Source organism: Danaus plexippus (assembly GCF_018135715.1).
Source record: "Danaus plexippus chromosome 16 unlocalized genomic scaffold, MEX_DaPlex mxdp_23, whole genome shotgun sequence".
Lineage (NCBI taxonomy): Eukaryota > Metazoa > Arthropoda > Insecta > Lepidoptera > Nymphalidae > Danaus > Danaus plexippus.
Genome location: NW_026869851.1, coordinates 2,071,994 through 2,084,462, shown reverse-complemented (window position 1 = coordinate 2,084,462; position 12,469 = coordinate 2,071,994). Strand labels below are relative to the sequence as shown.

General features: G+C 31.7%; 2 protein-coding genes across 3 annotated transcripts; one reads left to right on the top strand and one right to left on the bottom strand.

Annotated features, from left to right (window-relative positions):
• Nucleotides 1-1,409: 1,409 nt before the first annotated feature.
• Nucleotides 1,410-5,283, bottom strand: LOC133320254 (dynein light chain Tctex-type 5-like). Its single transcript, XM_061528112.1, has 3 exons — nt 5,081-5,283; nt 4,573-4,766; nt 1,410-1,590 (listed from the first exon to the last, which is right to left on the bottom strand). Exons 1-3 carry the CDS (start codon nt 5,162-5,164, stop codon nt 1,425-1,427), a joined length of 444 nt encoding a protein of 147 aa, XP_061384096.1. The 5' UTR covers nt 5,165-5,283; the 3' UTR covers nt 1,410-1,424.
• A 350-nt stretch (nt 5,284-5,633) lies between these two features.
• Nucleotides 5,634-11,806, top strand: LOC116771922 (fanconi-associated nuclease 1-like). 2 transcript variants are annotated; one of them, XM_061528129.1, is made up of 12 exons: nt 5,634-5,845; nt 6,032-6,544; nt 6,622-6,900; nt 7,010-7,217; nt 7,421-7,651; nt 8,133-8,255; nt 9,160-9,394; nt 9,520-9,725; nt 10,046-10,161; nt 10,627-10,878; nt 11,129-11,298; nt 11,623-11,806. In XM_061528129.1, exons 2-12 carry the CDS (start codon nt 6,067-6,069, stop codon nt 11,770-11,772), a joined length of 2,448 nt encoding a protein of 815 aa, XP_061384113.1. In that variant the 5' UTR covers nt 5,634-5,845; nt 6,032-6,066; the 3' UTR covers nt 11,773-11,806. The 2 variants fall into 2 exon arrangements, with proteins under 2 accessions (XP_061384113.1, XP_032519813.2); XM_032663922.2 differs by having other exon boundaries at nt 5,634-6,544.
• The last annotated feature ends 663 nt before the right edge of the window (nt 11,807-12,469 follow it).

Genomic DNA, 12,469 nt, shown 5'->3' with positions numbered 1-12,469 from the left:
CAAAACATGCCACTAGATTAATTTGGTTTAATATTAAAAAAAAAATGGAAATTAAAAAATTAGAATTTTTCGCATATAACATAACTTGTCACTAAAAACATGAAAATCCATTAAATAAATAATAGTTTTAAAAAAACTAAAAATAACACGCTTTTATAGCTAATCGAATTAAAATTAAAAAACAATTTTTAACTACAAAGAAATTATATTCCAGTAGTAGAAGATCAAACATTCATAGTTAATCACCTTAAAATAAAATTATAATAAAATATAAGTTGTTAACAGAATAATTTAATTCAGAGTAAATAGCATGGGGTGCTTGATATTTAATATTGCAATCATTCTAGTGGCAACTATCTACGAGAGGAAAAATATGAAATGTAGTCAAATGCATTTATTATTAATTTTTTAGTTCAATTAATTTTAAAAGCGTGTTTTTTTAAAACTATTATTTAACTTAATGAGATCTAAGATTTTCGCGAGTTTTATTCATTTAAATGAAACTTAGTGTCATACACATCTCGTCTGCCCGTGATCACGGTTGCTGAAAAGTAACCGAAACGTCGGGAGTATGTAGTTTTTAACAAAAATAAATCACGAGTAGTTAATCCGAAAAATACTAGTTTCATTTAAATATTATAATAATTATTTAAATGAAACTAATATATTTCCGATATACTACGCGGATTCGGAATCGATGGCAGTAGATGATAAATAACAAGGACCGACTGACAGACATTCATATCTCGTCTGCCCGTGATCACGGTTGCTGAAAAGTAACCGAAACGTCGGGATTATGTAGTTTTAAAATAATAAAATCCGCGTAGAATATCCCAAATATATTAGTTTCATTTAAATGAATAAAACTCGCGAAAGTCTTAGATCTTACTATTATTTAACTGCAGACATGCGCAGACCGCGCACTAGCTCTATCTCTCTCACTCCACTACAGAGGATCTATCAAAGAATTCCTTAATCCTGGCGGTCCTGATACGGATAATGGAAAGCTGTTATCAAATTATTGCACTGTCATCGGTCCTTGATACGTATGCAAAGTTTCAAATTATTCAGACTTCTAGAAACCGGTGAAAATTAAGCTCAAAGATTCCGTTACATACATACATACATACAACCTAAGCTAATAAAAGCGTGTTAATGAAATTCGCAGTTAATCCCATCCTAATTAAAAGGCAAAAAATATCCGAAAACTTGTTTTATAAGCAATTTTTTGTTAGCGTATTCCAGATTTGTCTTTCGCGGTTTCAAAATATGAAATTACATATTTCTATTTCTACTAGAATCGAATAAAACTTTTGTTATGCATGTAATTAATAAAATAATTTACGTTATCTGAATATTAAATTCTAAAATTGTATAAATACACCGATGACGTGAAAAAATAAAACAAATTCATAATTTAAACTTTAATCAAAATAAACACCATAGACAACGACATTGGCGAATATGTGACAATTTTCAAAGTTGTGAGCGGCGAAGGCGTCACGCTCGTGGTCCCAAAGGAACGAATGAAACACGTTCACACTCTGCTGACGACGCTGGCCTATTGACACCGCCACTATGATTCTGTATCTAAAAAAAAATACATATTAAATAATAAATAATTAATTATATGCCTTACCTAAATTTTTGCTGGATTATGACTTAATTGTATTCGAATTTTCGTTTGATTATTTTTTTTTAAATAATTTTTAAATAACTTAAATCCTAATTCCTTCGAATCTTGGTGTTCAGAACCGGTGACGGAGGGCGGTTTTCCATTTTGTAGAAAATCTTTACTCAAAAGACTTAGTACAAGTTTATTGCTACCAAAACCCTTAACAGTAACTGTCGAGAACTGTACAGCAAAAATTCTACCACTGTAACTCCAACTAACTAACAGCGATCCATGTAGAATAAATTCAATACGATTATGGTTGGACTTATCTGATAAATTCTGTTCTACAATTGCACCTCATGCCTTACTGACATTATTAACATCAATAAAATGAGTAATTTGAAAACAATTGTCACATTCTTAATACTACTAATAAACGAATATATATGAATATTAACATTTTAAATATGACGAGAGATGGTATGGCTATATTAACAAGAGAAATGTTTTGATTTGAAAATTAATTCCCAGCTACTTATCTAGAAAATTATCGGGCACAATATGACAGACTTATATTTGTATAGTCTGAGTTAGTAAAGAAAAACAGTGTATGGAAACCTGAATACTTAGAGAGAAATTCTAAGGTATGCAACCTAGCAACCCAGATCGCGAGCTAGTGAATTAAGCTTCAATACATAATGATCAATTCGTTTCAATGTTACTATTATTTATACCGTAATCATTATGGAACATGTACTTTAATATAATATAAACATAATGAATCCATGCCATGCCTTAAATTAAAAAAAAAAACGCGCGTACAAATAAATAAATATCCATTATTTAGAATTCTCAAATCAAATTAGTTTGAAGTCGTATGATTATAATATAACTTAATAAACGAAGTATTTTAATTACGATGTTTCTTGTCATGAGATAAAATAAGAATATTTTCATATACTTTATCAAACTATAAGAAAGCATACGAAAAAACGATTTACGAATTTTAATGTGACAATAGGAACGTATGAAATAAAAATAATTTTAATAATAATAATTAAATGAATCAAGTTACCTACTTTTAAAGATACTATGTTTTGCGGATATACCTAGCGGTTTTATTATTTTATTTAAAATTTTCTCTACGTTTCGGTTCTTACCGCAAGCGTGGTCATGGGCAGACGAGATGAAAGTGTCTACTACCTAAGTCTTATCATTTATCATCTACCACCAATGATATATTAATTTTTAGCGTACTTCTACTCTGGATGCACGCAGAATGCGCTTATTCTATCTTGAGTCTGGCAGTGTGCTCCCGGACGCGGGATTTTATATTTTAGTCTAACATTTGGCTGCATCTGGGTCCTTTGAAGGGTGAATTCTATATACAAGTGGATGGTGTTGTCAGTGGTTCACCGGTTGTCGCTGATATATTTAAGGAGATCTTCGACGTGCGAGAACTCGGCTCTGTTCCAAACAAACCCTTGATATATAAACCGTATGTATATGACACCTTCACAATATTACAGAAAAATAATACATCTGTTTTTCTCAATCACCTTAATTTTATCAATACCAAAATACAATTCAATATAGAATTAAAGGCAGTTAACTCTTTAGCTATTCTCGATATATATGTCATTGGGAATCTTCTGAATACTCGATATATACTGGTTATAGAAAATCCACACATAGGGATAATTACCTCAATGGAAAATTGCAGCATCACCTCAGCCAATCAGCTACTGCTGGCAATTCTTTATTTCAGAGAGCCCAACACAATTGTGATGATGAACATCGAGAGGCCAAGCTGCTGCGTGTAGAGCATGCTCTTACCACCAACAAACTGTCCCTACCTCGCTAGAGTAAGGATCTGCTACATTACCATATGTGAACGGAGCTGCTGACGGAATAGGCAACTTCTTGAAGAAGATTTCAGTTAAAAATATATATAAACCACATAAAAAAGTGAGCCAGTCCTTGAGACCTATTAATAGTACAAATCTTTGAAAAAGAAGCGGATGTAGAATAACTTGATTGTGGTTGTGGTTTTTTATATATCGGACAAACGAGCAAGAACATCGGTACAAAAGCTAAAGAGCATATCTTAGCTATTGAAGATAGGTTTGCGTCAAAGACAGCAGTGTGTGAATACACTGTGGACAAAGCAAACTCGTGAAAACAGGAACATATTAAGATTAATCCGCGCGGCTAGTGAAATTAAAAATAATCTAATTTCAACAGTGAATAAGGTTGGCGAATATCTACCCTCTGCGAACTCCTCATCCAAAATATAAAATCCCATGCCCCATGTTAAATGACAAATAACAAGACTTAGATACTTAGGTACACTTTCATCTAGTCTGCCGGTGATCACGATTGTTGTAATCGAAACTTTGGGAAATATAAGATAAATGAAACTAATATTTTTCGGATAAACTACGCGTGATCTATTTTTGTAAAAAAACTACATACTCCCGACGTTTCGGTTACTTTTCAGCAACCATGATCACAAATCTCGTCTGCCCGTGATCACGGTTGCTTATCCGAAAAATATTAGTTTCATTTAAATTAATAAAACTCGCGAAAATCTTAGATCTCATTAAATATAAAATAAGATAATAAAAGCGCGTAGTATATCAGTTTAAATATGGTTTCTTTTTAAATATGTACTCGCGAAAGTCTTATATATCATTAAGTTAATTTAAGCAATATGTGTAATTGGGTACCTTGAAGTCAATTTTACGATTATTCATGTTTTATTTGCAGGGTTTGCTGGCACGTTTTCTATAGCACAAACAATAGCAACAGGATAACAGTGAGACGCCAGCAATCAAAGGCAAAATGTACATCATATTGATCAATTTTATTAATTATAGGAACATAATTTTTAATTTTCCTCTCATTTGTACGGAAAGGTGTTTTTGTTGAAAAAAATATTTACAGAGTATTGTCACCTGTCATAATTATCTTCTTTAATCGCTGCTTTAATGTTGTCAGCCAAAGTGATACACAAGTCTGGTATAATTTTTTCACTATATTCAACCTCTTCCAATTCCGAGTTAACGATGCGTCGCAGTATTTTTTCGACGTTTTCTGAATTAAATCTCTTTCTTGGATTTAGTTGATAAGTCGGTTGATATATTCGCACCTGTTTCGAACTAGGTTTATTTACTGCAGACATGTTTGTTTAATCAATAATATTGTTAAGAACCTGCCTTTCTAAAACACTGTACATAATAAATGAACATTATAGAATTCTATTAATTAAAATTTAAAACTCTATCACTTTAATAATCGCTTTTTTTTCGTTTCTAAGAATAAGGCGATGAATAATATTTAACAGTCGTTTCAAATAACTTTTATAACGAAGACAGCTTTTTCTAACCCGTGTTTATGAATGTAATTGCTTTTAAAAATATTTTTAATGATCAGCTAGATTAAGTTATAAAACATTAAATTTACCAGTTTTTGTTTTGCACTTGCTTGTCGACCTAAAATAATACCACTCATTCGTAATGATGATGATCTTCGATATTCTCTAGACATAATAACTTATTTTTTAATGATATAAATAATAGAATATTGCCTTAGTAAAATTATTATTTTAATTAAACAATCCAAGGAAGCCTCCGAGTTTTCCAATGTCAACAATCTTATCTGGTTTAAAATTTATGCTTTCCCATCACCTGTGAAAATATACAGTATTTTCTAATTTCAAGGTACATAACTTTTAGACCACTAAATTATCTCTAAGTTGATCAAATTCATAATTGTATTTTTTTAAAATATTGTTATAAAAAAAATTTAAGAAAATCGAATTTTTCTTATTTGATAATATATATTTTATCCATATAGAAGGTTAAGAATTTAAAAAATCGTAAATATAAAAGTAAACGTAAAATTTAAATAAAAATGTTTTAAATATTAAGGTAAGAAATTTTTCTGTAGGCCATTCGACATTATTATTTCTCATGACGAATGAAAATTATTTGACATGTTCTGTCAGACTGTCAGCTGTCATTATCAGTATCAAAACGAACTTTACAGTGAAAGTTTGTCTACCTATGTGATTAGTGATACGGTGCAAGACTTTGTTTTGCGGTAAAATACCAAATCGGCGCCAGAAAAAGTCCATAATAAAATAACCAATTTTTATAAATTTAATACCTTTACGTATATTAGGAAGTTAGATAAAAATGTACTCAGTAATTTTTATCTCTTGTCGCGGTAAGACTTAATTATCGTTTTATTTTGAAATGTGGTTTTTATCACTTATTTGAGGTTTTTGTTCTTGAGCAAGTATTATTGTATTAAAAAAAATTCAAATTGGTTTACGTGCACCTCAAATATTTAAATATCTTTGAACTATTTATTTAGAATAATAGCGGATTCTTCATATTATAATTCGTTTAGGATCTGTATCTACTTAATATTTATCTAAGTGAAATATGAATAATCAAGCCACTATAGACGTTTTTTTCAAAAATCAAAGAAAAAGAAAGAGTTTACACTTGAGGATTAAACCAAAATCTTCAAGGATGAGTGTTGAAAATCTGGATATGTCTGCACCAATTGAGATAAGTGATGATGAAGGGACTATTACTGACAGGAGCAATAATAGTATGAATACTACAACATTGAACTGTTCTGATACTTCGGGAGACACTGAACCTTATTCACTAGACAGCTTCATTCAAACACCCTCAAAAGCCATAAATACAACAGAAACACCCACAAAAGTGTCTCCTTCTCGTTCCTTATCAACACCAAAATATTTTTCTCCCTCTAAAAAACGCTGCATTTCATTAAAAACAAGCCCAGGAAAAGTGAAGAGAAATTTAAATTATGCCTTAAAAGATGCTATTATGGTAAAAGCAGATAATGAAAATGAATTTTACAACTACACAGAAGGCTTAGATGACAACAGTAAATATATAAACATATTAATATATCAAATATAATATTAAATTATTTTACTTAACGCTTCATAAATAATGTTTTAGCTAAATTTCTGCTAACAATCATACACAACTATTTACAAGGCAACTCCTTGAGGCCACTTTTAGATGAGAAGTCTGCGGAGTTACTAAAAAGAAGTCTTAGTGTGATGAAACCAGGAATGAGAATTGTTTGTAGACTGTTCTGGCGGCACGGTGTCTGGTACAGACTGGATAATATTAAAAAGATTGCTGAAGGTAAATCAAATGTGGAAGGTTCAGCAATTCACGAGGTTCTGAATTCATTGATAGAACAAGGTTTTTTAGATACCCTCGACCCTAATGGTAAGAATATTTTATATATTTTTAAGAATTTGCTATAACCATATTAAAATTACTAATTTAAGCTACGAGTGTAACAGTATAAGGATAGATTAATTGTTATCGCCAACAGATCATCGAGATGTCTTAACTTATGATGAGCTCGTGGATTTATTGAAAGCTGACGAGTTGAAGGATATATGCAAATGGTTCAAACTAAAAGTTAGTAAGAAAGAGGAAGCCAAGCATGCATTGAGAAAGTTTTGCAAACAAAAAGTTAACATCAAGAGCTTCTTTGTTGGCGGAGGTGGCAGTGCTAATGAAAATAGAGTTATGAAAGCGTGAGTTTTAGAAATTTCCAGAAAATTCTCTCAGTATAAACTGATGTGATCAATCTGTTTTCGTAACTATTGCTCGTTTCCGATCAATTATGGATCCAGCTTGGTCCTAATCTATCTACTATTGAGATTGTTTTATTAGAAAAATATTACACAACAATTTCACAACCATCAATTGATTTAATTAATAATTATATTTATTTCAGTTTGAAAACAAAAGTGGGTTGTTGTTATAAACTGACAGATCTGGCGAGGATAACTCTAAAGGAGCTTTACATTTTAATGTTCCTGGGCATGGATTACAGCATAATACGTGAGAATCAGTTGGAATTGACATTACTCAATGAGAAGACTAATAGAGAGACATACCCCCTACCTAGATGCATGGTGACCGACAATGCTAGTGTTGTATTCAAAGACAGGCAAGAATTTGAAGGGTGAGGAACATTTATATTTTTGACTTAGAGTTAGGATTGATGTTATAGACAATATATATATTCTATAGGCTGTTTAATTTGTGCGTAAATCTATTCAGCTTCACATTACTTATATACTTATTAATTACACTTGAGCATTTAACCTCATATATTCTACTTAACAAAAAAAAAAATATAACAAAAAAAAAAATATATATATATAGCTGAATGGATTTACATGCAAATTAAACATCCTATACAATAAAGATGATTGAAAAAAATTAATAAAATTATTCTTTATATATACATACATGCAAAGTATTTTTAATAAAAATATATATTTCCCCTTATAGATAACAGTTTTATTGAGTGCAATAGTTTAATTTTTTCTCTATCTCGCATTTTTGTTACATCAAAAAGGTTATATATGATCTCTTATAAGTATTTAATAGTTTTTTTAGCGATCTTTTTTCATTAAAGAAGGTTGCATATAATATTTCAGGTATCTTCGTGCGCATGACATTTACGAAGAGTTCCTCGCAACGGTCGAAACTGTACCAAAGTGCGGGATAGTCAAGCGTGTTTATGACCTGCACAACGCCATCACGGAAGAACAAATGGAAAGGTGGGATCCTACCTATGTTGTGTGTATAAAAGTATGTGGTTATGTATGCACGTTTGTTCCTCTTTCACGCAAAAACCACTCCACGGATTTCGATTAAGCGTTACCGTTACGCAGCTTAGATGTCAGAATGAGGCATAGGATATAATTTATCCCATAATTCCGTGCATTTTTACGTGATAACGGCATAAAGATTATAATTAGTAAGAAGTCACGTGACACAGTACAGATGTCCCTGCTGGTTCATTATATGCATATCTTTTTCTATTGTATTAGTACATGTTATCTCTCTGAGGTGTACGGGGATGAAGTCGCGGGAAAAAACTAGTATTATTTGAACTGTTTATTTATTATATATAAAACAATGTGTTTAATATGGTTACATATGTGTCGTGGTGAGCGAGGTATAATTTTAGCGTAATATAAAACACTTAAGTCAACGCACTTCTTATATATCATAATTATATCAAAACAAATAGTAGGTATGCCAGTTTCAAGTTAGTCTAGTTTCCAATATGGCTCGAACGCATTTAATAAATTCGCTTGTAATCTTTGGTGGGAACACAATTATCATCCAAATGTCATTATCGTGGCAGTGCTGCCACCGCTCGTTGATAAGTTTGCGCGTGTACACTTAGTGCAACAAAAAGTGGTCACATTTGATGCTTATCGATAACAAGAACTCGTAACTGTAACAACAACAGGGGATCCGATTTAAGTGCTCCCAAGTGTACTCGGGACCGAACATGTCACATGTGAGACCTAAAAATCGCATTCCGCGCATCCATCGTCTCCTGCTAAATACGGGCCGGCGACTATACTCATGGCGGCCATGAACATATAGTGACAATAAAAATGACATTTACAAAGAAATATTGGAAAATTAAAACATTAATTCTGTCCGCAGTTACACCAACAAATCTCAATGGCTACTTCGGTTCACTCCACCGTATGTATACGTAAAAGTATTAGAAGAAGGCATACAGTATTTAAAGAAAGATAAAGTAAACGAAAATTTAGATCTAGCTGTCAAGATATTGACCTTACTCATAAAACAGAACACATTCAGACAGCACAAAAAAGCCGGTTGGTATTCTGAAAAGGCGCTTATTGTTGATAAACTATTGTTATGGCCCGACGAGGTAAGACATCGATCGATTTACGTAATAAACTAAAACTGTTAACAGTTGCCAGTCTAAAGAATTTATTTATTTAACAATTATTATATGGCAAGGATTGTATAGAAACTTTTTTGTTAACGTTGCAGGCTGCTTCAATACTTTTGGAAGGTTTCGAAGCTGGTTTGCCAGAGGAGTCCTTGGAAGTTTTAAAAGTACGAGCCAAACTGCTTGTACAGAGGAAGACTAATTGTGTAACCGACAGCCTTAAGGGGAAGCTACAGAAATATATAGATTGCAACGATGTAGTGGAGAAGAACATAAGAGCCAACCATATTTATAAAGTGCCCATGTGGTATGTTACTACTTTCTTAACATATAACACAAAATAGTATATTAAATCTAAGAAATAACATTTCAAAAATATTGTAATGATCAGAATGACTTTATTTAAAAACAATTTTAAGGATGGCAACATTTATAATCATATTAATTAATGTGTGTAATCCTGTCTTAGTATTTTTTATACTGTCATTGATGTTAACACTGGTCGGGGTGATATTCCATTTTTAAAATTAAGTTAATATTTTTAAAATTCCATTTTTAAATTAAGTTCATGGTCATAGGATTGGGTTTTCTAGTGTTTTTTCTTTAGCCATTTATATATCATTTCAGTTCACCCGGAAGAGGGAAGATTAAATTTGAAACCCGTACAGAGAGGGGAGTGAATATACAAGATGCTGAGGAATATTGTATTGACTATTACATTAACGGAGGGAAATATACACATGGTAATGATATATAGGTGGAATTTAATATTAGTGTGTAACAAAATACTTAAAAACAGCAGTAAAATGTGATATGGTTTATAACATCTACATATATCAATAAATTTATTGTACCAGAGATATTCTTAGATATTTAAGGGAGATATTATTGCTATCAAATTGCCCATACTTTTAGCCAGGTTTATTGCTATAATGCTATATTTGCTATAAACGCCACACTTGGATATGCTTGTTCATTAAGTTGTTCTATATTTGTAACCGATAGCAATTAATCGGGTAGAGGTGGAGAGGAACGCTCTTAAATGATTCTGTTCTTGGAATGTTGTATAGTTTTTGTATTCTACAAAATGGAAAACCACTTCAAATCATTATCAATCCTAAAATTTGGGCTCATTATAAGCAAAGAGGTTTATTTAATCACTCTCATGATATATGAAGTGCCCTTTCATCTCTATAATATTTTTCCAGGTGGTCACTGGGAAGGTCGTATTTTAATGACTATATTTTTCCTTCTATTCTGGGACATTATTTACAACTCGATACAAGGACTTAGAGGCATCTTCCTCTCCCACTACCAAGTTTTCCCACTTGATATGTTCACAGATAGTTTCTATAGAAATAGAAAGACCTTGATAGACGAAAAATTAAAAGAAATTAAGGAATCAACAATAGAAGACTTGATTGAAAAGATGGAGTCGGTGTGGAACAGTAGGCCAGAAAGTCAGTATTAATAAGTTTATTTTATTATATATATATATTAATCATGGATGTGGTTGTAATAAACAATATTTAGGCATTTTAAATTTTACCTGTCTAATATCAGTGAATTATGGTGTTTTTGAGAAAAATTTGTGATAGTATATACACATACATATAAATATTGTTCATTAGCATTACAATGTAGCGTTGAGATTGCTGTCTTACATACAAATACATTTCTATATAATTTTAAATCTGTATCAAATTCCAGATGAGTTATCAGGCATCAATCGTTCAATTACATGGGCTCAGGTTGCGGGTGTGTGTACGTGTCTTGGGACAGGAAGAATATCCTCACTGGTGAGGAGGTTGGCTCTCACCGGGGGACGGACACAGAGCGGAGTACCAGATCTCACTATGTGGAACGAATTGACTAGAGAGGTTATTGTATTCACTCATTAGATTGATGATATAGCAAGCAAGACAATTCTTGGATGCTTCGCTTTATATAAGATATAGCAACAACAAATAGTGGATTGGCTCTTTGAGAACCGTTCAACTTATGACAGCATTTGTAGGTCTAATATAGAGAAACATTGACATCACTTGTCACAAGAAATACAGTGCAATGAATATAATACCAATTTCATTATTGATGAAAAAATTTATATCAAATAGTTTATATATTACCAAGCACATTGCAAAATATGCAATAAAATGAATATCATTAATATAGAACCTAATTAATTATTTTTTTAATCACAGATAACATTCGTAGAAGTGAAAACTGACACAGACAAGCCATCAATCAAGCAGATACTGTGGATGCATTACATGAAGCAACACGGTGTTGATACGGAGTTCTGTTACGTTGGAGTCAACACAACGAGATGCAAGGCGAGGAACAGAGACTGATGACTGGAAAAATAATTGTTCATGGGTGGTGGACTCACTCCGCGCGGAACAAGTGAGACTTTGTAATGTTGGAATAATACAGGAAGGGGTATAAGTTAATTTTTAAGGAAATTTTAGTGTGTCTTTAAGACAAACTTTATTAACATTACTTACAAGTCACAACTGATTGCCCGCATGCGTTAGTTACAAGTCACTATTGATTGCCTCTCGCTCTGTCTCTTTTTATCCCCCCCACCCCACGAGCATTAACCGTTTAACGCAACCTTGTTGAAACTGGGATAAGAAGTTTCACTTCAACAATACAAATTACCCATAAACTAAATATTTATTACATTGAAAGAAGCTGTTAATATGAGCAATCTATAGTTTATATATATAATACCTTTCATTAATGTTTTAAGTTATAGAAGTACAATACCCACTAATTACTTAGGACTTGTAAATAATTTGCCTTCAATTTTATAAAACTGACAGACATATTTAAACATAAACCTTATGTTGTAGAAATTAAGTATACTTTTGTTCGTCTTTGAGTAAATCAGATAGTTTTATACCAAATTATAACCGAGAATCATTTGTTATTAAAAGTGTGCATGAGTTTTTAAGTACTTGAACACAGTAAAGTAATTTTTAAATACTTTAATGCGATGGGATTTGTCCAATGTTAAACATTTGAATTCCTTATTTTCTAAGACTA